Here is a 24,787-nt window from a genome sequence, read left to right as displayed (position 1 = left end):
ATACAGAAAATAGTGCAATCACGGTCAACCTACCCAAAAACAAACAACCGCAGGCAGCTTTATCACACCATGTCATAAAACTGCAGCAGTTTCGCGGAGGCCCGCCTAACAACCTGCAGTTGGTTGCGTGTCTGCCGATGCACGCTGTTGCAGCAACCACAGATAGGACCACAGAGGTCTCCATCGCCAGCCCTTCCCACCAGGCGGGTCGTGGCATTCAACCGCACAGCCCGCGACTGTGACTCAGTAGACTGAAACAATGGCATGGAGCGGGAGTTTTACCACTCGGAGGCTCACCTGCTGGTGATTTCTGCGAGGAGCGGAGAGACGCGGCATCCAGCTGTGATAGGGAGCGTGTCAGCGAGTCCATACCGCTCTCTACCGACTCGGCCGGCGCAGAGCTAACCAGCGTCTCCAGGTGGATGTCATCTAGGGGAAAAAGGGGACACAGGTCAGTAAAATGTCAGACATGTCAGTCAGAGACGCCATACAAGCCTGTAAGCATCACACGAGTTAGGTCACTTAGCCTTCACATATCAATGCATGTGTTCGGCGCAATGTTAGTTAGTCAGGGTCAAATACACAGTTCCGTTGAGTTTGATGTATATGACTGGGACACCACCGGTCAAACAGGGATAGAGCACTGAAGCAACAGTGTCTGTGGCTTGTGGCGGAGCCGGGCGGTGGTGGCTGTGGCTGTGCCGCTGTGGCGACCATGACCGCGGCAGTACCAGCCGAGCTGTAATAGCCGGCCAGCTCGCAGGCCGGTCCGCCGAGCGTGGCTCGCGGTTTACCGAGCTGTGCTCAGCTCCCAGTCAGCCGGCTGTGCATGGGACTCGGCGCAGGCATTTCCGCCCCGGCACGGGAAAAAGGCGGCCAGCCGTGGCCGCGGCAAGATGCCGAACAGCTGAATCAAACAATTCAAGGTGACATCTTTCCTAGCGTGCCACAATGCGGTTTATTCTGGGCCGGTTGGCGCCCGACGAGCTGTCGGGAAATTCGGTCGGACCGCTTTCCTGCATAGTGCATAGTTGACGCGGCACCTTCGACCGAGCTGACACACCTCTAGACAGGGCTGACAGCGAGTCAGGGCGCTCAGGAAAGGGAGACGGACCGGACAGACAGCGCAGGACAGGCACAAAGACAGGCAGGCAGACAGGAATGTAGGCAGACGGGGCAGGAAAGAAGACAGGCGTGCACGCAGGCAGGCAGGATGCCGGGTGATGAAGACATCTCGGAAATACCGTGCAGTTGACTGTTGAGAGTGAACAGAGAACATGCAGCTATTCCATGTTCCTTGAGACTTTAACCACGCATGGTATGCATGGTAGGTATAACAATCCACGGATGCTCTGACAAACAAAAATCTTACAAACAACACCTTGAGGTGGCTAAGCTATGTCACGGATCACGTTTTAGCCCCGATTTTAAACATTTTTCAATCGTTATTGAATATGCCATCAGAGCAGCTCAGGCGCTCAGCCAAGGCAGACGGTCAACGTCGTCCGTCAAGACTCACCGTCGCTCTCGTCCAGGCTCTGAACGGTGCGGTCGGAGACGATGCCGGACGTCGTGTTGGAGGACGTGTTGGAGATGACCGAGACACGCTGGTCAATGCTCTTGCCGGACTTGTGCAGGTACTCCCAGCCCGAGTGTAGGCCTCCTGTGTACTGCAGAGAGCCCCCAAGACTTCGCCGTTCTGCCGGACACAGATGACACAACAGGTCAGATGAGCCCACATCAGAGCACATCAGGCTAGATCAGGGAAGATCACAACAGGTAAGATGAGATAAGATCATATCAGGTCAGGTCGAGACAGTTTGAATGAGGTTAGAACATCTCCCTATACGACAGGTGAATACACCCAAAATAAGTCCTGCATAGCAGTACCTTCCTAACTACTTCTCCGCTAAGTCACGACAAGGAAACAGTCAAAGTCACTGCACGAGCAGAAATTCAACCAGCTTAACAATCACAAGGCGATTACACCCGAGACCACATTCCTTCGAATGCATTCTCCTTCAGAGAAGCACGTCAAAGCATGAGCTGAGCCGGCTGCGCTCGGGCAGATGGTCAGGTAAGCTGCGGCTAATACCCTGGGCTCGGCTGAAATCCCGGTCCGGTCGGGCCCGGGTCGGACTCGGGCCGGCTCGGGCCACTCGGGCAGCGAGCTCCGAGCAGCGGAGGGTCACTGACGTGCGCTGGACATACTGATCCTGACCTGACCTCCGCCCAGGGAGACATGGTCGGCAGTGATGCCTTCCTTCCCATACCAGTCAACAAAGAGAATTACTGACCGTTGGTTCAGATCAGAACATAGCGGAAGCTTAGGACAACGACTGCATCTAAGGACAGAGCTCAAGCTCAGGATAAAAGTTCGAGCCAGCTCCGGACCTAACTGACGGCACTCACAGCAGGTGCCTCGGCCGAATCCCTCGCGTGACTTCTGAGCCAGGATCGGCGATCCCGGCAGCGGTGAGGCCAACAAGAGGTGGTGAGAATGTGGATAGGGTCTGGGGCCGGAGCAGGGTGGACCTGGGGGGGGGGGGGGGGAGGGAGGGGGAGGGGCTAAGGCTGTCCTGAGGCACAAGTGGCTGAAGGCAGGTTAGTGTGGATGGAATTCAATAGAAGCGTACTTAGTCACACAACACGGCCATAGGACTTGTAGTAGGCACGATACAAAAAAAAAAAAAAAAAATGCGAGGACCGGCAACAACATACGAGCCTCAACGAGCCGCCAAGAAAAAAGAAACTAAGATAAAAACGAGGCGGTATCATTGGCACCTTCCATACGATGAAGGTGATACGACGACACCGAAATTGCCGCCTTAAAGGAATGGATGAAGGACAAGGAAATGAGGAAGCATCGGAATTAATGCATCCGCAATAGCCTAGCGACTTTGGACGATTCAATACACCCGTTTTAATACCAACGGGGAAAACCGTATAGCTACACCAGGACATATCAGGTGAGCAAACACGATAACCTATCGTGTAACTGAATGTTTTGCCGCCCACATTTGTGCTGTGAGTCACGGGTGGGCATTCCGGACACACTCCTCAGGAAGTAGGTACCCCTAGTTCCAGACATTACGCTGGTGCTGGAAATTTCAAATGTGTGACAGCTCTTTATTGGTCAACTTCCATTCATACTACACACTTTCCCCAATTTAGTGAAACTTATATCAGTCATCAACAGCACTGACTCACCATTTCTACAAAAAAACATCATTTTTCCTCCGCAGACTCTTCGGCGGATATTTTTCACATTGTCCGTGTTTTACGGACGCACCATACCACGCAGGTAGTTGCTTCTCATGCTGGTTGGAATATTCCACCGGCAACAGCGCTGGAGGCCATCCGTTCTGAGAACCTCACACTGTCCATCCGGGTGTAAAACTCGGGACTGTCTGTCCCGGGGCGTGTGGGGCGTGTAGAGAGCACGCGTGCAGGGCCAGCGTACCCGCTTCATCATTGGATAGTGCTCCTCAAACGTTTTCAGAAGTCACCACTCAGCATGGAGAACAGAAAAGACAGAGAGGAGAAGACAGCAGTGACCCCGTCTCCGTCGCCTATGATGAGCGCAGCCCACTGCCGGTCGGTCGGACGACAGGGGAAGCTCGATCTCTATCTCGGGGGCGGCAGCAGCAGGCTCCCACGGCCCGTCGTGTCAAGAAGCGCCGCTGTCCGGTGAAGGCGGACACAGCCCAGGCGGCGACTCACGCCACCCAACTCTTGAATTGCCCCCGCGTCACGACCGGGCTGGAAATTCCTGTCCGCTCCCACACTGGGCCGCGTTCCAGTGAAATGCTGAAACCGCCAATCGCCAGGCTATAAATATACGATGACACCGGGTAAAAATGTTCGCACAAAAGTGCACTGCTTCCATCAGAACTTGATTCTCACCGACGCCATTCAAAACGTTCGCGACGATAAAAATAACTTTATACTAACCGCAGTATCAAAGACATCGGAAACAGATTCACTGTAACGCCTCGGCTCGTCCATCCCACAGTCAGGGAGGGGAGGGGAGGGGAGCTGTCACTCTCACCCAGCCTCGCACAGTAGCCGCGGCTGGAATGTTTCGCTCCGCGCCGCACAATGCCTCATTAAATCGCGGATCGGCCACGCACAAACACCGAAAAACGCCGGGCACAAACACCGGCGTCCATCAGCATCCGTCAGAGCCGCGCGGAGGACAAGGCCGCGGGCCGGACACGGGGGGAGTGAGGGAGGGGTTAGCGCGAGGGATGAAAGAGGAGGAGACCCCTGTGAGGGACGGGGATGATGGTGGAGCTATGTGAGGCATGGAGGATCTTGATCTCCTTGCGGTCATCTATAAGGGACTTTAAGTAACCCTAAAGGGAGGGGCGGCTCTGCATGCGGACTGCGAGGGACAGGTAAGGACTTATGGTGCACGAAGGGACATGGCGCATGTCGTTCCTCAGCCTTCGTCCCTCAGAAGGGAGAAGGCTAAGAGGGACGGCATGCGGACAGGCGCCCTGTATAAGAAGGATCAGATAGGGTTAGATGGAGGACGGCCGAGGGTCAGACACACTCCGAAGAGCTGATCTGGGGTCGGATAGGCCGACTGAGACGGAGAACAGTGAGACTCCGAAGAAGAATGGCCGTCCTGTGGTGTCGAGATTCGACCGGAGATAAAGAGAGGAATATCGGACGCGATATTCGACCCTGGTGTTGACAGTCTACCCGAGGTTGTCGACCCTCTAGGGCCTAGGCTCTACTTGTTGCTAGGGAATCGTCAATAGAAAGGATTCGACGGGTCACCAGTGAACGGAAAGAGGGAGGGGATACTCACCATCCTCCGTCCTCTGCCTCAGCGCCGCCAGCCGCTCCTTCACCGACTGAGTGAACAGATGAATCTGCTTGCAGAGGTGAAACAGGTGCTTCGACTTCTCATCGTTGTTGGTGTAGAACGTAAACTTCTGCGTCAGCGCGCTGATCTCAAACTTCTTTTTCTGAAAGCAAACGGCGGGAGGTGAGCGGGGTCATCGACAGGTCTGCCGGCGTGACTGACAGCGTGTCAGGCATAGTCGGCGAGCTGGCTGGTGGCGCAACGGGCATGGGCGCGCGTTACGACACTGCGCGCGCGGCGAGCGCCGGTCGCCGGCCCCTTGCACAATCGACCGGTGGTTTATGGGTCGCCGGATTCCGACGGAGACGGATTCCGGCGGAGGTTTGGAACGTTGGAGGTGGACGCCGCATTCCGCAGTGAGCCAGGCCGGACGCAAGCTGGACTCACGACAGTATGTGTCACCAACAGTCATCGATCCTACCCGTCAGCCCTCTGACCCGAGAACAGCCTACACAATACAACCGTCCCTCCCTCGCGGTCGAGCTGGGCCCACAAGGTAAATTAGTCGCATCTGGGGTCTGTCCCAGCAGGACATCAATCTCTCGTGCGCTCAGCGCCGCGGCCGGTCCGCTGTCACACCCTCTGTCCTGGCCGGACCCCCACTGAGGGACAGTTTCAGCGCTGTCACCCGGGCGGCCGCACTCAGCGGGGCTCTGACAGGGCACCGTGACCCTCCCTGCGCCCGGACGCCTCCCGCCCCGCCTGGCACGCGCGTTTTTGCTCGGCCGGTGCCGCGCCTGAAATGGAACAACAGCATCCTGCTGGAGAAAGCAAGGTTACCGCGGCCGGCGGCGCGGCGGCGGAGCGCGGTCGAAATCCTCCCCACGCACGGCGCTCCGGGCCGCTGGCCGGCCGGCACGGGAGGCTACGACGGAATCGCGTCAAAGAATCCCGGAACTCAGCCCAGCCCATGTTTGTCCCCTGCATCCAGTCAGCATCGGTGAGTTCCCGTCAACTCCTCCGGAATGTCAGTGGTGAACCCCGCAGCTCACCGACCATGATTTGAGGCATTCCCATCGTCACTACATATCTTGACCCTACACCTGCGCTCGTCCAGCCAGCTAGCTAGTACACCAAGTCAGAGTACACGGTACCCAGCGCACCGCTCCCAGTCACGGCTCCATGACGTCACACGGCGTGACGTGACGCTGACGTCACGGTCCGGCGCCGTCGGGTAAATTCCTCAGCTCGGCCAGTTTCCGCCGCCGGGCGTGGACCATCCGACAGAGGGCGCCCAAGACGCCGCCGTCGCCGCCGCTGTCGATGGCAGGTGCGCCGCGGCGGCGGAGCGGCGGTGGGGGTGGGGGAGGAGGGAGAGGGGAGGGAGAGAGGGAGGAGGGACAATGACACGCTCGGCTGGCCGGCCGGTATGTGAAAAGCCCGGTGGCAGCACGGCTCATTGAAGACGATACAGTGCGCGCGGTAATCACCGCCAGTCGGCGACGACCGAGGGGAGTAAGAAAGGGGGGGAGGAGAAAGGAAGGAGACGGAGAGCTGTGGGAAGGAGCGGACGGGAAATGGCGCAGAGGAAGGAAAAAACGGGGGAGAAGGACGGGGGAACAGAGGTGAATACGAGCGCTAGGTAGCAGCGAGCTGTGGAATGTTGGATTGCCACGCTACATGGATCATGGCAGACAGTTGCAAAAGAAGTGTCAAGAAAGATACCATAGGCCATAGCCATCATAAAGGCAGACGAATTTGAGTGAAACTAAACCTAAACAGATTGTCATCAAAGGACACCGGACGTCATCACAGAGCGTCATCGCAGACGTCATCAGTGACGGCGGACGATGCCGGCCTGCGGAGCTCGGCCGGAATGTGGCCCGATCTCCAGCTATTTGGGCGAGATCGCGATCACTAGGCGCCGCCAGTCCGGTGAAATGGCGGCCCGCGTTCCATCCATCCCATCGGTACGGAAGAAAGTGGACTACCGGCGACCGGACGGAAGATCACTCGAAAGATCATCTATCATCGAGATCACTTTGCGCTCAATCTTCACATAACCATCCTCTATGCAATCCTGGACTCGAGCACATTGCATTGCGGCTGGAATTCATGATCCGCGTGTGGCAAGGAAAACGAGAGAGTTGTTCAGCACACGTGATGTGAGCACGTCACATGGTCGTGATGTGAACACGTCATTAGCAGGTGAGAAGCTGGAACGTGTCGTCACATGGGTGTGGAGACACGCGATTATAGCGTGTACAAACGCCAAAGTAACAAGAGACTAGAGACATTAAATATGAGCGCTAAGCGTCGTCTGGCACTCCAAGGAGGGAATTAGGATGTCGAATTATTTAGGCTATCCCTCCGACCAGCTGCCTTGTAAGAGTATGCTACTTATGTAAAATATATCTACTTTCACCATGGAACATACTTTCCCAAACGTATCTTGTCACTGCCCAAGAAATCATATCGGCATTCCAGGAGCTATCATATGGTCCATGGTTAGTATGCCCTCAGTGCACAGCAGCTATATGGTCCGGAACAGCCGGGCCGACGGTCACTGGCCGGGGACCAAGACCAGGACCAGACCAAGACCGAGGCTGGGACCGGGACCAGGTCTGCGGTCGGACCGCGCCCTCGGCCGCCCCTCCAATCCAACGCCGGCATATTTTACTTCACAACAGCGTCGTTTGCAAGAATAACTAGACCCCGGGGTGGCTACCTCACGGCGCTAGACTGACCAACAGGGGCCGGGGCATGGGAAACGACCTAGCGCTCTTTATTATGAAAGACGACCCCACTGCTCGTTACTCGGTGTTACAAACAGGATAGTTTGGTAGCAAGTCCAAACAAATGCGGCTCAGCATATACGGAACTAAGCCCGCAGAGAGCGAAGAATGGCTAAGGAGTATGGGCACAGTGATTCCAAAGCCGTCCGGCTCAACAATGAAGCTGACTTATATCACCGCGGTGACAAGGCTGAGCTCCGAGATTCCCCCAACAAACGGGCTTATCGTGAGACGAGACAACCCGATAAAAATAAACACCCCGACCGCAACAATTCAGCGCCAATTTGGCCGCGGCGGCGGTGTCAGCGCGATGGTATGCCGCGTCCAGTGGGGCCTCACGGCGAGTCTCGGACCGTACCCTGCCGACACAGCCGGTCAGGGGTGTACCACATCGTCTGCAGCCGCCATAGGCTATCGCACAGGAAATCTGGCCAGCCAGCCGCAGCACGGCTGATCTAAGCTCCTTCAAAAACATGTCCATGGAAATATTTCCCCGATAAGGAGGCAAATACTTCATATCAATGCAGCATGGCTCTAATAAAGATATTCATTCAAGGATAACATCTGTGTTGGGGTGAGTAATACTTTCGATAAGAGAATACCAGATGTTTTACACACTGTCTACATGCAGTCGCCGCCGGTACCAACTTACCTCGAAGCTGAGTTTGCTGATGTTGGTCCACACGAAGGAGGCCATCAATTTCCGACTGTTGTTCCTCTCCTCCTGCAACAAAGATGTCCCATGTTGGTCTACACAATCAGGAAAATTTGTGTACGATATACTGCACCCATTCATTCAATCGAGCTGGTCAGACATTTTACCGCTGCGCCAGAACATTCCCCGTCGCTCAACAATGGCCGTCAAACATTGAACAATGAAAACCGTGCAGCTTCCACCGAACGTCACGATCTGGATTTTACACCGTAATCTCGCCACATCTGGAGAAATTCCGACCCCGGCTGTCACTCCTCGGTGACCCTGTGACCTCATTACGCCGGCGGCGATGCTCGACATTGCGTCATGGCGCACACACTATTACATTCGCTCTAGATGCTCTGTACTAGCTCCCTTCGCCAACACACTCTCTCAGTGAAAGCAGCCCAAGCACGCAGACGCTTGTCGCCATCCGTGGACGCGCGACGATCACAGGACGACCTCCGGTGACCCTGCTGATCTCGAGTCACCTCCCTCTCTCCCCTCCCCCTCCCGCGGGCGGCGACTCTGGACAGAGGACAAAGCGACTTCGGCCGCATTCCTGGCCGCATCATTAGAGACAGTGCGCCGGAAACGCGCTGATAATTGCGGTGTGACCACCGCCGGAGCGAGTCATGTGGGGAACTGCCCGACAGGGACCGAGGGACGAAGGACGGCCGTCCTGACCACCGAGGAGGCCAGCCAAGACGGGAGACTGTAACGCCCGAGTGCGCGATAACTCAGAGACTGCGACAGTGAACAAGAAAGTAGCACCAACCCGTCTTCGGGAGACTGCAGTGCGAGACTCGTGGTTCTTGCCAATGAATTTCCATAGCATCAATAGGTATGTATGCCTACTAGAATCCAAGCTGCGTTTAGGCGCAATTAACGTCGTGTTCAAGCCACTGGCAAGAGCATCTTGTTTTTTCATCCTCGCATATTCTCACAAAGCATCACCATGCTATCGTCCTTCCAAGAACCCCAGCTCCGACCAGCACAGCGCTGCCGGCCGCTGGGCCAGGTACGTGACGTCACCGGCACGCCGGCTGACCCGGATGGCACGCGCTGGTCGCTGCTGCCTCCGCCCGGAATGGGAGCAGCCAGCGCCGCCGGGCCGGCCGGCCGGTCCGAGGCACTCCTATACTCCGCCGCGCGGCCGCGACCGCCTCTCGGCCGCCTCTTGGCTCAAGGCAGACGGAGCGGCCGCCGGCCGGCCGGTCGGAGAGACTGTCTGATAGATGTTGGTGGGCGTGGCACGAGTACCGTGAGGCCCTCCAAGGGGTGAGCGAATGAAACGTGGTAAGGTATGGCGAACTCAAGCGAAGTTGGCTCACTCGTTGTCCAGTGTAGACATATACTTCTTCGGGCAATTCATCAACTCGAGTTTATGTGTACGTCATTGCCCTCCTTCACAAACTGAGCAGACAGCCCCGGGGGCTCGGCTCGGTGCCAAAGCCACGTTACCTACACGGCAGAGCTGGCAGAGGCCCAGTCTGGCGGCCGGCGCTTGGTCCACAGACCCCACGACCGGCGCGGCGGCGGCGGCGGCGGCGCGGAGGCAGGTTTGGAATGCAGTGTGGCCAGCCGGCCGGTCGGGGACAGGTTTTTGTTCAGATCGATTCGGAGATACAGCTGGCTGACTAGATCGAAAGGCATGCGAGGCAGCGGGTTCGGCCGACCAATGGGCCAGCGGACGGCACTTCCAGGGATGGGTCAGAGAGGAGTCGGTCAGTATCGGTCGCAGCTCTGCAGTGAGGTAGCAGCGGCACTGGATTTGTGTCAGGCCAGGTCGGGTTTCGCCGCACGCAGGTAACTGGTTGCGGGCGATGTCCTGCCGGGCTGCGTGCAGCAAAACCAGCACTCCAACATTGTGCTCACACGGTGAATCGCGCCGACATTTCACCGCACTTTTGTCGGCAGCGCTCTCGGTGAGTTGCAGGTGATTTTTGCACGCGAGTCGGAATAATATTCGCCGGAGCGCGATACCAGGTCACCCAGTGTCGGGCAATGAGTCACCAAAGAGACGAGGAAAGTGGACGCTGAGCAGGCCCGCCGCTGCCGCTACCCTCGCGGCGGCCAGAAAACCTCCAGCGGGCCGAGCCGCGCCGGCCCAGCGCTTTGAAGTCGGTCTGGCCGCGTGAAAACACGCGATGGCCCGCTCGATACCGCGGGGCACTCCCAAGTCAACGAAACATAAACACAAAAGCCACAATGATATACATATACCGAGCGGTATATACTCATGGCCTATCTCTCAAGCCAACAACGATGACCTTTTCTTGGCTTGTTACGTTCCTTGGGAGGCAGGGCCACCACAGGATTGTCGCAAGGCAGGGTGAGGTAGGAAAACTGCGACCAAGTCATCGAAACGGCATCTGCGACTGCCATACCTGTGGCTCAACAAAGCTTGCTGCTAAGTAGTAGGCAACTTTGATACTGACCGCTGATTCGCATGACACACTGGCTCTAATCAGCAATCTTAGCACCACCAAAGATGTATAAAATCTGTTTACGTACAAACCTATGACTTTCTTGCCTTTGTATCACTTTAGTACTACCCCTTCTGAACCCGTCCGTCCCATCCCACCTGCGTGTAACCGATCAATGTTCTGTCCACCACCCTATGTGTCTTACTTATCCTAACCCACCCTTTCCTTTTCCCACCCTTTCCGGGCGTCCTTCCTCACCTGATACAGTTCGATGCCATTCGGACAGATGCCGAGCAGCACACTGCCGTTCGTATCCGACTTTCGTCGCTTCAGTCGGTAGATGTGCAGGTTGTGAGGCGCCTCCATGGAGCTCGCCTCCCGAATGTAGGCCATCTCGGCCTCGCCCGCAGCCATGTTGGCGTTCTCGCGGTGCACAGCCGGCATGGCGCTCAGAATGGCGTCCACACCCAGCCGAGCGATCAGCTGCCGAGAAAGGGAAGAGGTCAGAAGTTGACAATGGGGAATGTGCGAAATGACAGGGGGCTCGTCATAAGGTGATATGCATTTATTAGTAAAACAATTCACAGAATACGAGCGCATCGGAGAATGGTAAGAGGTCTGGATACAAATGCATGAGCATTACTTCAGCTAGAAGGCTCAGAGGGTAACAGTGAAGGGAGAAACGAGTACAGTCACAGCCTAGCGAATTAACCGCAAGCGGAATGTTGCATGCTACGCAAATGACGGAGCGAAATTTCCCGACCGAAATCTGATTGGGAAGATGAACCAACGGATCTGAGGAGTTGCACATTGCTCGAGGAATGCTAAGAGGATCGCGCTGATGGAGTAAACGAGAATCCTTCGTGAGGGGACTCCCTTCCTGATTTCCACATCCTGAATCGTATAACACACTGCCGGTCGGTCCTGTTCCGCGTGCGTCACAGGTGCGCCCACGTTACATTCCAGGCCGGCTGACTAGTCACGTCACATAGACTGACGCGTCACGTCTGCACATTCTCTCTCCCATCTCTCTGAGTTGCGTGGCGAGCTTAGTCTGCCCACCCGAGGCGCCTCGCTGCCGGGAGTGGCGCCTGCTGTAAACCTCACACGGCGACCCCGTGACCCGGCCCCCCGGCCGTCTGGGAGCGTTCTACCGCCCTGGGAGCGGCGCACTCCCCTCCCATCGTTCCCTTCCCGGGCAGCCCTTCACACCACGGCAGCCAGCCACAAGTACCCCTGACGGTGCCTCCGTGCCGCTCCTGCCACCGAGAACCAGCCCTTCCCAGAGCCGAGCGGCCGCAATTAGCGCAGGAGCACTGTGTGACGTCATCGGCGACCCGGCTGACCCGCCGAGGGCGGCCCTGATTGGCGCACGCGCGCCCAGCCCCGCCTGAACGCTCGCTGGGCGCGGCGGTCGACCACCTCCAGGGAAACTCAATTACCACACTCAGTGAAGGTCCGCAACTCTTCCATGACCTTCGCGGATCGCTGGACACTTGATACTTTCGAAAACGTCGCCCCATATGGGCGTACCACTCGACTATCTTTCCAATATATGCACCTAACAACGCGAACCGTAAGTCGTCGATTAATCATACAGTGCACTTCCCCAAATGGGCTATGCGCCATCCAGCTGCATTTATGATAACTCACTGCCGCATTCAATTCATAAGTGAATTATGTCTAAGGTGATCGGTGCCGTTGAGTTGTCGGAATAATAAAACGTAACGGGACCAGTTACAAGGTAGAGGGGAGGGATGTTGTGCATTCCTCAGGGACGAGATCGTGGCCCTCGTGACCAGAGGATATCACTGAGAATGCTCAGACCATCATAAACCCATCCCGACCAGCCTGACCGCATATAGTTCCTGAGCGCGGTTCACTATCTTTCGGATAACATCTTTAGCAATCCTTTTCAGGTCAAAAACGAATGGGCAGTTAGCTAGTAACTTATCATCTAAAAGATAAGGCCTAAGGAAGTCGTTGGGATGAAGTATTGCTGACCATTAAACACAATCGGGATAAAACACAATTAACACATGACATAAAACCCGTCCCGTTTCCGTCTTGACTTCATCGCATACGCACCCATTTGGGGAAGTACTCTGTCGGCTGGAAGTACGCGGCCGACGCGTGCTCAGGATAGTTGCCCATGTCCGCCTGGAGCGCCCATCCGGCGAGCAGCAGCCATCCCTCCTGACTGCAGGCCGACTGCCGGTGCACCAGCACGTTCTCCCGCAGCTGCAGGTAGTAGTGGTGGCGACTCACCGGGTCCCTGACGACGAGCAGAGGTCAGATCAGACGCCGGGGTCGCACAGGGTCGGCCGGGTCACGCTGGGGTCGTACAGGGGTCACACATGAGGTACATGAAGGTCACACGCAATTAACACGATGGTTGTGGTATTCATAGCTGGGAAAGTGAGGGTGAGACAGTGCCGGAATGGGTGGCTGCATCAACATAAAATTACACAGAGTTATTCACGTGGTTTGCAAATGAAAAGGGCAACCGGCATTCAGGGTCGATACGGAACATGAACACTTGAGTTCTCACACCGGATTATTGGGGGGCTCGTGAAAATTCACGGTTCCAAATCCGCCGGTGACGTTAGGCGGCACGGGCGGACATCGATAGCAGCGCCTCTATCGGTCACTAGGGAAAGCTGGGCTGTAGGCGACGAAATACCGGCTGAGTTGTCACACGTTGAATAGGTTTATAGCCATCCGTCTTGTGAAAAAGTTGAACTTTTGCCTTTAATATTTCTACAGGCAATTTTAGAAGTGTCTTCACATGGATTACAAAACCGTTTAGATTATTGTATTCACTTCAAGCCTTCCCTATTGTTCTTGATGATGCAGGAACTATTTCTAATTAGTGTTTCTAGCTTAGTAAAAGAACATACTGTGCAAACGATGAAAAAAAGCATAAATGGAAGATTTTAAATGCAATTTTCTCTAACAATTAATGGTAAATTCTCTACATATCAAGGAAAAGGTGCATGCTAACTGATAATTTAAAGTTCTTGGGGCCAGTTGTTTTCTTCTTTTCTTACGTCGCCCCAATGGCCGCGAATACACTTGTGATAACGCCTATCGGAAATACCAGAATACCGGACCTAAGCACAATACGAGCCAATCCAGGATGGACTTTAAGTCGTTTCGAACCCCTTATCGACAAATAAGTGGCGGTATTGCGTGCCGGTGGTGAGCCAGTCGCGGACACACCCCGCATTCATCGTACAACAGCCCTGAACGGGGGCCCGCGTCACGATCAGCACGTCAATTCGAGTCGCGGTCCGCTCCATCGTCCAGACATCAACCAATTTATGGTGCGGCCACCGTCAGAACATGGAAAACTGCGCACGCCACGACTTTTTCGGCAATGAGATATTTCCGTTCGGCTAAGGAGTGCTGCTTTGAGGCTGTCGGCTCGATAAAAATATCGAGATGGTAGCCGACCACAGGCGAACCGCTACAGACGAACACTGGATGCCGCCAGCGACCGCAAACGGAACGGAGCCGCCTATCTTAGCCGGCATCGGCAGCGGGGAGGCCACAAAGGGGGCGAACAGCGCGGCACGGCGGCGGTCTCTGTGGGCACAACGGGTTCCGGCAGCCCGGAATGAAACAGATGAGTCTGACTATACGGTAATCAGCGACGAACATACCTTAGCAGAAAATGACATTCGACGTAGAACTTGACGCGGAGGCTGAACTGAAGAAGAGGTTCCCTGGAGCTGTCCAGGCCCTGAAAAAAAGAACGGTTTGGGTCAGAATGGCGAACGACACATTAACTTCGCGAACAATTACTTTCCGCGTATGTCTGAATCACAAATGTGTAGGGGATGAGTGGTTCGGACACAAAACGTGTAGGTGTTACAGATGGAATGCAACTGCTGCCACATAGCCTCGCCACCGAACCCCCGCCGCAGCCATAGTCGCATACCCAGGCCCAAACTCATCTCCAGCTCTAGCCCTCGTCGTAGCCATAGCTTAACACTGGCCCTAGCCTCAGTCTCGGCCTCCACATCCAGTTCCAGCTCCAGCTCTCAGCCTCCAGCTCTCAGCCTCCAGCTCCAGCTCTTAGCCTCCAGCTCGGCGTCCGCAGCCTCAACTCCAGCTCCAGCCGCAGCCTCCAGCTCTCAGCCTCCAGCTCCAGCTCGGCGTCCGCAGCCTCAGCATACCAAGGTCAGCGGACCGGCCGGCCAGATCGGGGTCAGCCGCGGCGGGCCGGCGCGGGCTGCGCTCGGCCACCGCTCGGCTCACCGCTCGGCTCACCGCTCGGCCACCGCTCGGTACACCGCCCAGCTATGCCGTATGCAGGCAGCCCACCGCCCGCCCGAATAGCCGCTGCCAGGCGGACGGCCAGCCCGCCGCCTCTTCACAGAATGCAAATCGGCGGTCGGCCCGGCTGCCGAGCCGGCCCATGCAGGCATCCGCACGAGGAGCGCCGGTCGGTGGGGGGGGGGGGGAGGGAGGGAGGGTGAGCGGAACAGGCAGTCTTGGGAGGGCAGTCTGGCTGTGGGTCAGCCACGAGAGGCCAGGTAGACGGCAGGGGAGGGGAAGGGAGGTCACGGCATATGCAACGGGAAGTCTGGACCCAGGTGAAGGAGATATAGAGGCATAGGCTGGCCAAGTTAGCTACCTGAATACGTCCTGCTGGTCAGACTGCGCCCACACACTCTGCCTCGGCCATCGTTCAAGCACGTGGCTCCAGACGAACACTCAACTGGGGATGACCTGGGCCTAGGCGTTACCACCAGTAACACTGTCTTACCCATCGCTTCCTATCTCGCTGCCAACTCCAGCTCACATCAGTATCACTGCCCCACCAATCGTCTCCTGTCTCATGGAAGACTCTAGCCTCCCCAAGAAGGTATCACTGTCTCACCAATCGTTTCCTGTCTACTCCAGCCCACCCAGCTCCCAGCCCGACCCGCCGCATTGCCGGCCTGATGTCAGACGCCTGGAATGTACCGGGACCGGCCAGCCGAGGTAGGTGAGGCCACAACGGCCGTCCGGCGGCCTCGGAGGCTATAGAGAAGACCGGTGAGGAGGCTGGATAGGTAGGAGATTGTGGTACAGTGATTGAGGGACTGGCGTGAGGGAGAGAGGTTTGCTAGAGGGTTGCTGCACGGCTGTAAGAGTGGATGGATGGGAGAGCAATGACAATGGAACTGAGTGAAGGAAATCATCGATATGAGACAGAAGCTTGAGGCAGTAAAAGAGCCAATGGCTGCTGAAGAATGTCGATAACCATGAGTCTAGGCATAAAAAGATGATGATATCGAATTCCGGGCATGGTGGAACACTATACCACGAGCGTTGCAGTTATTCGAAAGCCGTGCCTTCCATCTCGCAGCCCCGGATGAGTGTCACGATCGAGAGCTCTCCGGAGCTAGAGAGTTACCCGCTTTAGGTCATACGTAGCCTAACAAGGCACGCACAGTATTAGAGGAACGACCCCGGACCTGAGACTAGTGACCGAACTGGCTGGTCCGGCGCTGTCACATTCTTTGAACGATGTCGCCAGTAGAAAATCCCCATACGAGAGCCACTCGCCGCCAGATCTGGGGACATTTACCAGCTAAGGACGACTCATTTTACCACTCACTGCACGGGAACTGCTAGCACGCGTCCCCAGGAACAGATAAATGGCACAGATACAAGCACCCGCACGAGCAGCATACCAAACAAAAAGGTCAGCGGGTACACCCCGCGGGGTGCAAGGCGCCTTAGTTAGCCCGGAATTCGAGATCAGCGATACCGAACCGGCATACGGAGGTGTCAGAGCCGAGGCTGCGCTGTCCGACAAGGCGACAATGATCATCATGTGCCGTTGAGTTACCAGCTAATGAATTATTCACCGCGCTGATTCGGACACACTTCACCCGTCCCGTTGGGTACTGCATGGTTTACGTCGTGAAGAGAACAATAGTGTTAGGTCTGCTTACCTATTCAAGTTAATCTACAGAGAGTAATAAGGTATAGTAATAATCTAATAATAAGGCGATAGCTGCATATGTCAGGCACAAGGTCGGCCAAAAGGTCAGCCACCGACATGATACGGAGAACGGTGAAAGTTGTGTCCATGCCGTTCGAAAATGGCCATGGTATGGATAAGGCACTCATAACAAGATAACGCACGTCTGAGTGACCCTACACGCGCAAATCAGTCAGAATCCGCCAGCAGCGATTGTCGTTATAGAATAGATTTCGCGACCCACCCCCACCCAGCAAAAAAAACAGCCATACAGAACAGTCTCCTTTCAAGGTAGCATGCTTTGGGTAGGTCAGCAAGGAGGGCAGGAGGTTGGGCTGTTTAGCTGATCAACCTCTCTGATACAGTCGTACCAGCCAGTCTTGTAGAACATGGAGCAGCTCTGGACTACTGGCAAACATCCCCAATCAGAGCACACGGACAGACACACAGCAGCAGGCACGTGCGCACGTGTACTCACATCGGTCTGCGAGGCTTTCCACGCCTTGGGTGCGTATTTGCCGATCTTGTTTTCCGGATCGACAAACACGTACTCGCCATCTGAGGAGGAGAGCAAAGGGTTAGATAGCGAACATCTGAACACACTGGGACGAGAGATAGCGCAAACGCTAACGAAGGATAGGAGCAAAAGGTTAGAGGGCAGGCAGCTGGAACAGCTAGAAAACAAACAAGGAGACACGAGATAACGTTAGCACTTGTGGAGGAGAGCACAAGTTTGGACAAAGAAGAATCGAAAACACGGGGACACGAGACCATGCAAATGCCCACGGGTAGACAAGACTAATTTCCAGTCTCATTAGTCCATCACAGCGCAGTCACAAATCAATCTGAAATCTACGACACAACCTGACATCCCCAGCGCAGTCTGACCGCCGCGGCGCGATTGTCTCCATCACGGCGCGATCGTCTCCATCACGGCGCGATCGTCTCTGGCGCGGCGTCATCGGCACGAGTGCGCCACATACGCCGTCGAGCGGAACGTCCCAGTGACGCGGGCTGTGTCCGAGGCCTCATGGCACGCCGTTCGTCGACACTATTGTCCGAGGGCCGTTTCACGGACCAACACCAACGCCGCTGTCCGTGGCAGAGTGCGTGTGTGGGTATCTACGAGTGTGTGCGTGTGTGTGTGCGTGGCCACCGCGAGGCGAGGAACAGCAGAGCCGCGGGCGAGCCGCTGATGACTGTGATTAGGAGGGTGGGAGAAAGAGCGCACACTAGCAGTCAGAGTTTTCACCAAGCTAATGGGAACAGCGAAATGTGGGAACCGTCGTGAACTGTTCAACCAGCAGGCAGACGCCCGTGTTTATCAAACGACGTGCGCCGCACAAAGACAGGGATGAGAGGGAGTGTCCCACAAAACAAAACCTCTGGTAAACCACCACGACTGCGCGGCTGGGCGCCTGCCGGTAGGTTCATCTGACTGGTGTGCTGTGTGCTGTGTACCGGCTGAACCGGACCGGGCCGGGCCGGGCCGGACCGGCCGCCGTCCCGCCCCCAGCCGACCGAGGTCACTGACCGGGCGCCGCGCCCGCGCGCGGGGACCATCCGCGCGGACCGCGCCGGACCATCGCGGGACCACGCTGGACCGCCTGTCGGTCCGGGAAGGGTTACCCCCTGCCGCGTGGGCGGGAGGGGCGGGGGTCGCCGCACCCCGCGTGCCACCGACCGGCTTCTGTTGTGACATCGGGAATCCGAGGGAGGGAAGGGAAGAGTGGGGATGGATTGGTATGTGAGCGTGCGTGAACTATACGGTCCCTACCCCTGCCGGCAGGGGTAAGGTAATTGATCGTCCGCTCCCGGCGCCAGGGACGGCCAGGTACCGCGTCTAGTGTTTGAATTCACCCAACGGCTTGTATCGTGTCGGTAGCTCAGCTTGGCCACAGGTAGGGGTAGGGGTGGCAACAGAGGCAGCAGGCCTATCAGTGGAGGAGCAAATACGCACAACCGGCTTCGCAGGCCTGGCGACAACATGCGGAATGAGCATGGAATGCCCAGCATATACATAATGCCGAAAGGAGAGGACATACTGATCCTGACTTGAGACGAAAGACTAACGAAGTTATCGGGATCACGCGCGTGATTTTCATCACAACCATTTAGCAAGCCCAGAAGTGCATCAGATCTAACCTGTATCACGGTTGAGGCAACAGGCCACAAGTCAGGAATCCATGGTCGTGAGGGCCGCGAGCACGCGGATCAGCTCCCCGATTCCTGAACAGGTGAGCATGTGAACAGATGAGAACTCACCTAGTACGACGGCGAGCCCGAACAGGTCGGGGTCCTGCATGCCTTGAAGACACATCTGTTCGGCCACACAGGTGAACAGCTCCGTCAGACGACACTTGGGCTGAAAACAGACAGAGAGACGGTTAATCACGCGGTCGAGCGCGACGGTTCTCGGTGCTTTATTCGTCAGCTATTTGCAGTAAACGTATAACGTAAAGGGCACAACCAGCGGGTGCTCTACGCAGTCCTTTGGGGACGGGTAGCATGGCGGTTCCCTGTGTCGAAAAGACACTGATCATTGATCAAAACTCCGACGCTGTTACCCGGCGGCACTTCCACAAAAAATCCCGGTACCGTCTAATGACCCGTGTTCAACATTCCAAAAACAGTGTCATTTATCATAATCCGATACAAATTTCAACCGCGGTCCCAAATGAGATTCGGCTACAAAAATGGCCGCGACGCTGTATGAGCGTATGTTGCTATAACGATGCAGAGTATTTTGTTCCGGTGAAACGGATACGATGCCGGCATTGGTAGCATTGGTAGGCATTGGTAGCATTGGTAGGCATTGCAGGACAGAGGCACGATGGCGATGAAAAGATATCTTCAACTAGATTGCATCCGGCGTGTCTGCAGCGTTGTCGTTCAATGGTAAAAAAAAACATTCAGGATGGATTATCCGGTAATCATGGTGATTTGGTTTGAAAGACTTGACATTTAACATCAGGACAGAAAAAGAAATTGGGAAGAAAGAAACTTGAATGGAATCCCCGACGAATCATTTACACAGTGATGCCTCATTAATCATCAGGATTACGATTACTTCAGCCATAATAAATCAAGACATTGACAAACAGGGCACCTTGACATTTCTAAACGAACAAAAACTGGAAGAATCATGTCGAACAGTACCCATTTAGTGAGCTTATGACGGTGTATTATGATTAATGGTGGCCAAGAACCACAAGGGCATGACAATGTGAAAGTACACTTTCGTTGAGATGCTATGGAACTCGAAAGTCCGTTTTTATGAGTATTCTGAAAGTTCATTCGCCATTTAAAATAACAATATTTGCATCGTCCGTGGATGCACCAATGCTTACACAATGTTCTTTCAACCAGAGCTATAAGACGTCAGTTGTGCGGGGCCTCTCCATACCTAAGACAACACATCACCTGACCTGATCAGCACTCATGTTGCCTGTTGGTTACCTGACCTAACACTAAGCGGCTCGTCTACGGTTGATGTGACCCCGTCACATCTAAGACGGGCACAGCTTTGACCTATCACCCTGACATGCGGGACCGTCCGTCGCAGACAACACGACAGTCAAAGGCGCCGCCCCGGTCTGTCATCAGGTCGACCTGGCCGGCGACAGGGCGGCGCCGGCAAACAAACCTCGTACCCTCTCGGCATACCCTCCTGCACCCGTGTCTGTTGTTGGTTGTCTTCCAAGAGTTTGTTCTCCAAGCAAACAGACACAGCCTATCTCCCCTCGTGAAGTCTAATCGGATCAGCCGGACCGGAGCAGACCCATGTTTCCGCCGCAAACGGTCCGGCACCGGCCGCAGGGCACCGTTACCCGTTACCACTCGTGCACGCATGTGCGTGACCAAGGCTATCTATCAGAACGTTCGGCCGCATTCCGCGCTGGACACGGCAGGATGTCGCGGGCCGTCCTGCAGAATCGGACACCCTTGCCGGGCACGGCAACAGCATAGTAAGTGGTGGGGTGTCCATTCATCGGTCTGTGTAATCCGCGGCGAGCGGCGGAGGTGGCTCGGTGTGGCGTGCGAGACACCCCCGTCACTGTCACAGTCACAGTGCCATATTAGCACGGTCAGCGCGGCCAGAGCGGCCGGCACGGATATCCCCTCTGGCCACATACCGGAGGAGCGTGCTTTGTGAGCGGCCGGCGCGGCGGCTCCTGCACGCGCCAGGTGAGCTGGTCATCTAACTGTGGAGCGTGCAACGCCGAGGCGGCTCCCTCGACTGCACGGCCAGTCGGGGCCGTTCGTCCGTCCGTTCATCCGTCTGTCGGCTCGTTTGTCTAGCTCAGTTCGACGCTGCGCCGAGGTGTCACCGTCAGCGACAGTTCTGATGCAACGGAGCGACTCTGACGATGGATGGAACTGCGAGCACCCGATGGGAGGCGAGATGTCCTGACTGGTAGCTCAAAAAGAGAGTCCCAACAAGCATCTGAAGATGAAGCACTGTTTAGATCTCCGGCACATCTCAGGTCAAACAAGACTGAACAACTCAAAAATGGAGTACACACTAATATTCCCTTCTAACTCATCCTAGCTTTAGTGGTTTTGGCACACACTCGGCTCAACGAATCTCCGTTTCTCGTCCACTGTACGCTCTCTGCACGGTACAATCAGCCGGTTGTCTGCACTCCCGCTGTCCTCGGTAACCGTGTCAGAGGCTGTGCACCACACGAAGGCCGGTCCCGTGCAGTGGATTGGGCAGCGGGTGAGGTGAGGCGAGGTGAGGTGATGGGAGTGGCAGTGGCGTCCGACGGAACCTCCTAGGCCGAACGGCAAGGTGGACGCCAGACGGTATTATTGCCAGGTCTTAGATCAGGCTACGTGAGGAATTCTGATCGCCTTCGCGCCAGATCCCCATCAGCGCTGTTCTGCCTCTGACCCGAGGTCAGGTCAGCCGGTTGATTCCCGCCGAGAATTCTGCACACCGTTATCACCCTCCCATCTGCCAGTAACCACTACGTAGCATGAATTAGAGGGTCGTTGGGCTGCTGGCGGCGTGGTGGCCGCACCGCTCGTCCGCAGGAACGGGGGAGGTGTGAGGAATGTGCAGAATGCCGACTGCACAGCACCGCCTCCCCGCTAGCCTTGTTCGCGGCGAACAGCTATAAACTATGCACTATGCAGCCCCGCACCGCACCGGCTGGCTAGCGGACCAGCTCCGATCCGTCAGTTGCCTCCGGCGCCACATCCCGGATATGCCACGGTATAACGAACAGCTACTTCAGTGAAGAGTAAGGTCAGGAGCACCCGTACGGCTCAGACAGACGACTCAGACAAGAGATCTGGGCCAGTTGCGTTACCAAGACCTGAAAGCTGCAAAGGAGCAGCAGCACTTCGTCCTGAACCAAGCAGTATCATTCATCGAATGCATCGTTTATATTGAATGCATATTTTAATGGATGGATAACGATATAATTAGGCTGCTGCTAAGCTTACAAAAAATTCATAGCCATTTGAAATATGCACAACTTCATTAACAGATTGTGAAAACTACTCGGCGCCCAAGAACCTCGCGGGCGGACCGCGGTTGGCGATAATATTTTTTCACAACTCTTCAATTGGCAAGTAGCGGATTCAAGAAACACAGGCTGCATGACAGGCTCGACTGCATCGGAAAAAGGTCAGGCATGCATTCATTCAATCACGATGAGTTCATTCATCGGAATGTTCCTAATATAGAGGCCTCTAAAATCCAGAATGCGGAAAATATCCAATGGAATACTTGTGTCCATTTGAGAAACCGTATACTTTGAGCATTTTCGTGCAGAAGTTGAATGATATCGTAAATCATAGAGGCAGTATTTCATGTCATCTATTCCATGGCTTTTTCACAAAGCCTAAATTTTTGTGACAGCGACTAGAGATTAACGCAAAATGTCATGTTTCGGGCAGTTGCGTGGTAACGTGATCATGTAAGCAGTTGAGATAATATGACCACCGTGTCACCCACAGTACCCTATACCACACAACCTTCGGACGCAGTAGCATGTGACACTGTGACAGTCCTCTCCGCGATCAGTACGCCCCTTATATCCCTCAGTGACACCCGCTAATGTGCCCATAATACTCACATCGACGGAGAAATAGAGCTTCTGCCGGGTCAGTAGCTGGACGGCCACATAGCGCCGGCCGTCACAGAGGGGTTCAGCACAGCGGGCCACAGGGGACACCGCTCTGGGGCGCATGACAGGTGCACGACCCGCTGCCTCCGGCGCGGCTCATAGCAGGCCGCCTGGGAGCGCTCTGCAGGAACACACAGAGTCAGGTCAGGTTAGGTCAGGCAAGGTCAGGTCGGGTCAGGTCAGAGCGGCTCATAGCAGGCCGCCTGGGAGCGCACTACCGGAACCACAGAGCCAGATCAGGTCAGGTCAGGTCAGGTCAGTGCGGCTCATAACGAACCACCTGTGAGCGCTCTGCCGGCACATAGGTCAGGCCAGGTCAGAGCAGTGCTGCTTATAGAAGCCGCCTAAGGAGCTCTCATTGGCAGACGGGGTCAGGTCAGGGTACAGCATGTAACAGACCATGGGATCCCTGTGCCGGAACACATGGTCAGGTAACATTGTGTCAGGGCAGAGCCCAGCTCAATGGCCGGTCGTCTAAAAACTGTAAAACCCAATTAAACAACACACAAACAAAGACAAATTCCCTAATGAGCAGAAATTAAATTTTAATTTCATCACGAAATACTCATCATCGCAAATCGTGGTCATTCAACAATGCTAAGATTCCGTCACATAAAAAAATCCGCACACAAAGAAGCCATGTCATTCCAACATTTCACATACAAAAGAGCCATGTCATTCCATCAGAATGTTTATGCAAGCGTGTCTGGAAAACCGAACTTCATTTGCATACACGACTTACAAAGCTGACCACATCCGGCTGTGAATGCCGGGATCATGTAATAAGGCAGGCTACTTACGAGGCACTGATAACAGGATTACATCACCGTCCCACCTTAAGCGAAACAGTCATGAATTGCATTTGGCAATGGGTTCCAATCAGTTGCAGATGTGACGTGCCCGCAGGCAGATCCTGAGGTACAGCTGCCGAGATCCAACGGGCAGCGACCTAGCCTTCTCTCGTCATCACATCAGCCGTCAGGAGCAGAGGGTAGCAACCTCTTCACGGTCCGGGAATGGGGTCAGCAATAGCATCCTCACTCATTTGTGGCAGATGCTTCAATGTCACCCTCTTCATCAGCTCGCAGTTCCTGAGCTCAGACATGGGTGTGTCGGCCGTCAGAAAGCCGGTTTAAATCGACTCGAGTGCGGATGACTCTTGTGCTTCTCTTCTCCAGGCCTAATGAGCCGTGTGCTTCTGCACTTGGGTCTGCACGACCCGGATGCTCCACTACTCGAGTCACGACTCGGGCGCTCCTCTCCTCGAGTATCCATGACTCGAACGTTGCTCCTCTTTGACTCGGGCTATTCCAGTGACTCTGCTCACCCACAATCACGTTCCAGGGGCGCGCTGGGGCGACGAAATCGTGTTGTGCCACCGATGACGCGCTCGGCAGAGAGCCGCTGGAATGCGTTTGTCCATGCTCGCTCAGCGAGACGGCGGTATGCAGACAGAGCCCACCGTCACAGGAACGTCGCGGCTCGGCCCGCCACGCGCCGCAGCTCATGTAAAACGGAGACAGCCGACTCGGAAAGATCTACCGCCGCCCGAGACGGCATTTATGTCCAACAAGTCTTTGTGACCGATATCTGCTTTCAAAATGTACGACATGCAGAGCAAGTGGTACTTCAAGCGTGTTAACACCGTGGCATCTACGTGCCCACATGGGGAAGTATATAATGAGACACCACTGATACTGACGATAACAGGGCTTTTCACGACACAGGAAAAGTAACGAAGATATGACCGTGACACTAACAGACCTCCTGCAGACTGGGTAGGTACATGAAAAGGAAATTCCTTTGCACTCTGGAAACGCCCTTGGTTCCAGAGTATGTTGAGTCCATGCACATCGTTCACCCAGTAGGTATATATGTAGATACTAAGATCTGAGGATGACGAACATTCGGCACCTTTCCGTCAAAGGACAAG

The 24,787-nt window shown here is 55.4% G+C and overlaps 1 protein-coding gene across 1 annotated transcript in view; it reads right to left on the bottom strand.

Annotated features, from left to right (window-relative positions):
* LOC122371478 (protein expanded-like) overlaps nucleotides 1-24,787 on the bottom strand; it is a 35,558-nt gene that overhangs the window by 4,420 nt on the left and 6,351 nt on the right. The window contains exons 2-11 of the mRNA XM_043347830.1: nucleotides 22,804-22,975; nucleotides 18,980-19,079; nucleotides 17,193-17,272; nucleotides 14,400-14,479; nucleotides 12,823-13,009; nucleotides 10,993-11,217; nucleotides 8,264-8,335; nucleotides 4,820-4,979; nucleotides 1,520-1,699; nucleotides 298-429 (exon numbers count right to left, since the gene is read on the bottom strand). Coding sequence (XP_043203765.1) covers nucleotides 298-429; nucleotides 1,520-1,699; nucleotides 4,820-4,979; nucleotides 8,264-8,335; nucleotides 10,993-11,217; nucleotides 12,823-13,009; nucleotides 14,400-14,479; nucleotides 17,193-17,272; nucleotides 18,980-19,079; nucleotides 22,804-22,917 — 1,330 coding nt within the window. The 5' untranslated portion in view covers nucleotides 22,918-22,975. The remainder of the gene's footprint in view (nucleotides 1-297; nucleotides 430-1,519; nucleotides 1,700-4,819; nucleotides 4,980-8,263; nucleotides 8,336-10,992; nucleotides 11,218-12,822; nucleotides 13,010-14,399; nucleotides 14,480-17,192; nucleotides 17,273-18,979; nucleotides 19,080-22,803; nucleotides 22,976-24,787) is intronic.

The sequence above is a fragment of the Amphibalanus amphitrite genome, unplaced genomic scaffold (assembly GCF_019059575.1).
Source record: "Amphibalanus amphitrite isolate SeventyFive unplaced genomic scaffold, NRLGWU_Aamphi_draft 001248F_arrow, whole genome shotgun sequence".
Taxonomy (NCBI): Eukaryota; Metazoa; Arthropoda; class Thecostraca; order Balanomorpha; family Balanidae; genus Amphibalanus; species Amphibalanus amphitrite.
The sequence above is the reverse complement of the archived record's forward strand: the minus strand, read 5'-3'. Positions and strand labels throughout refer to the sequence as shown.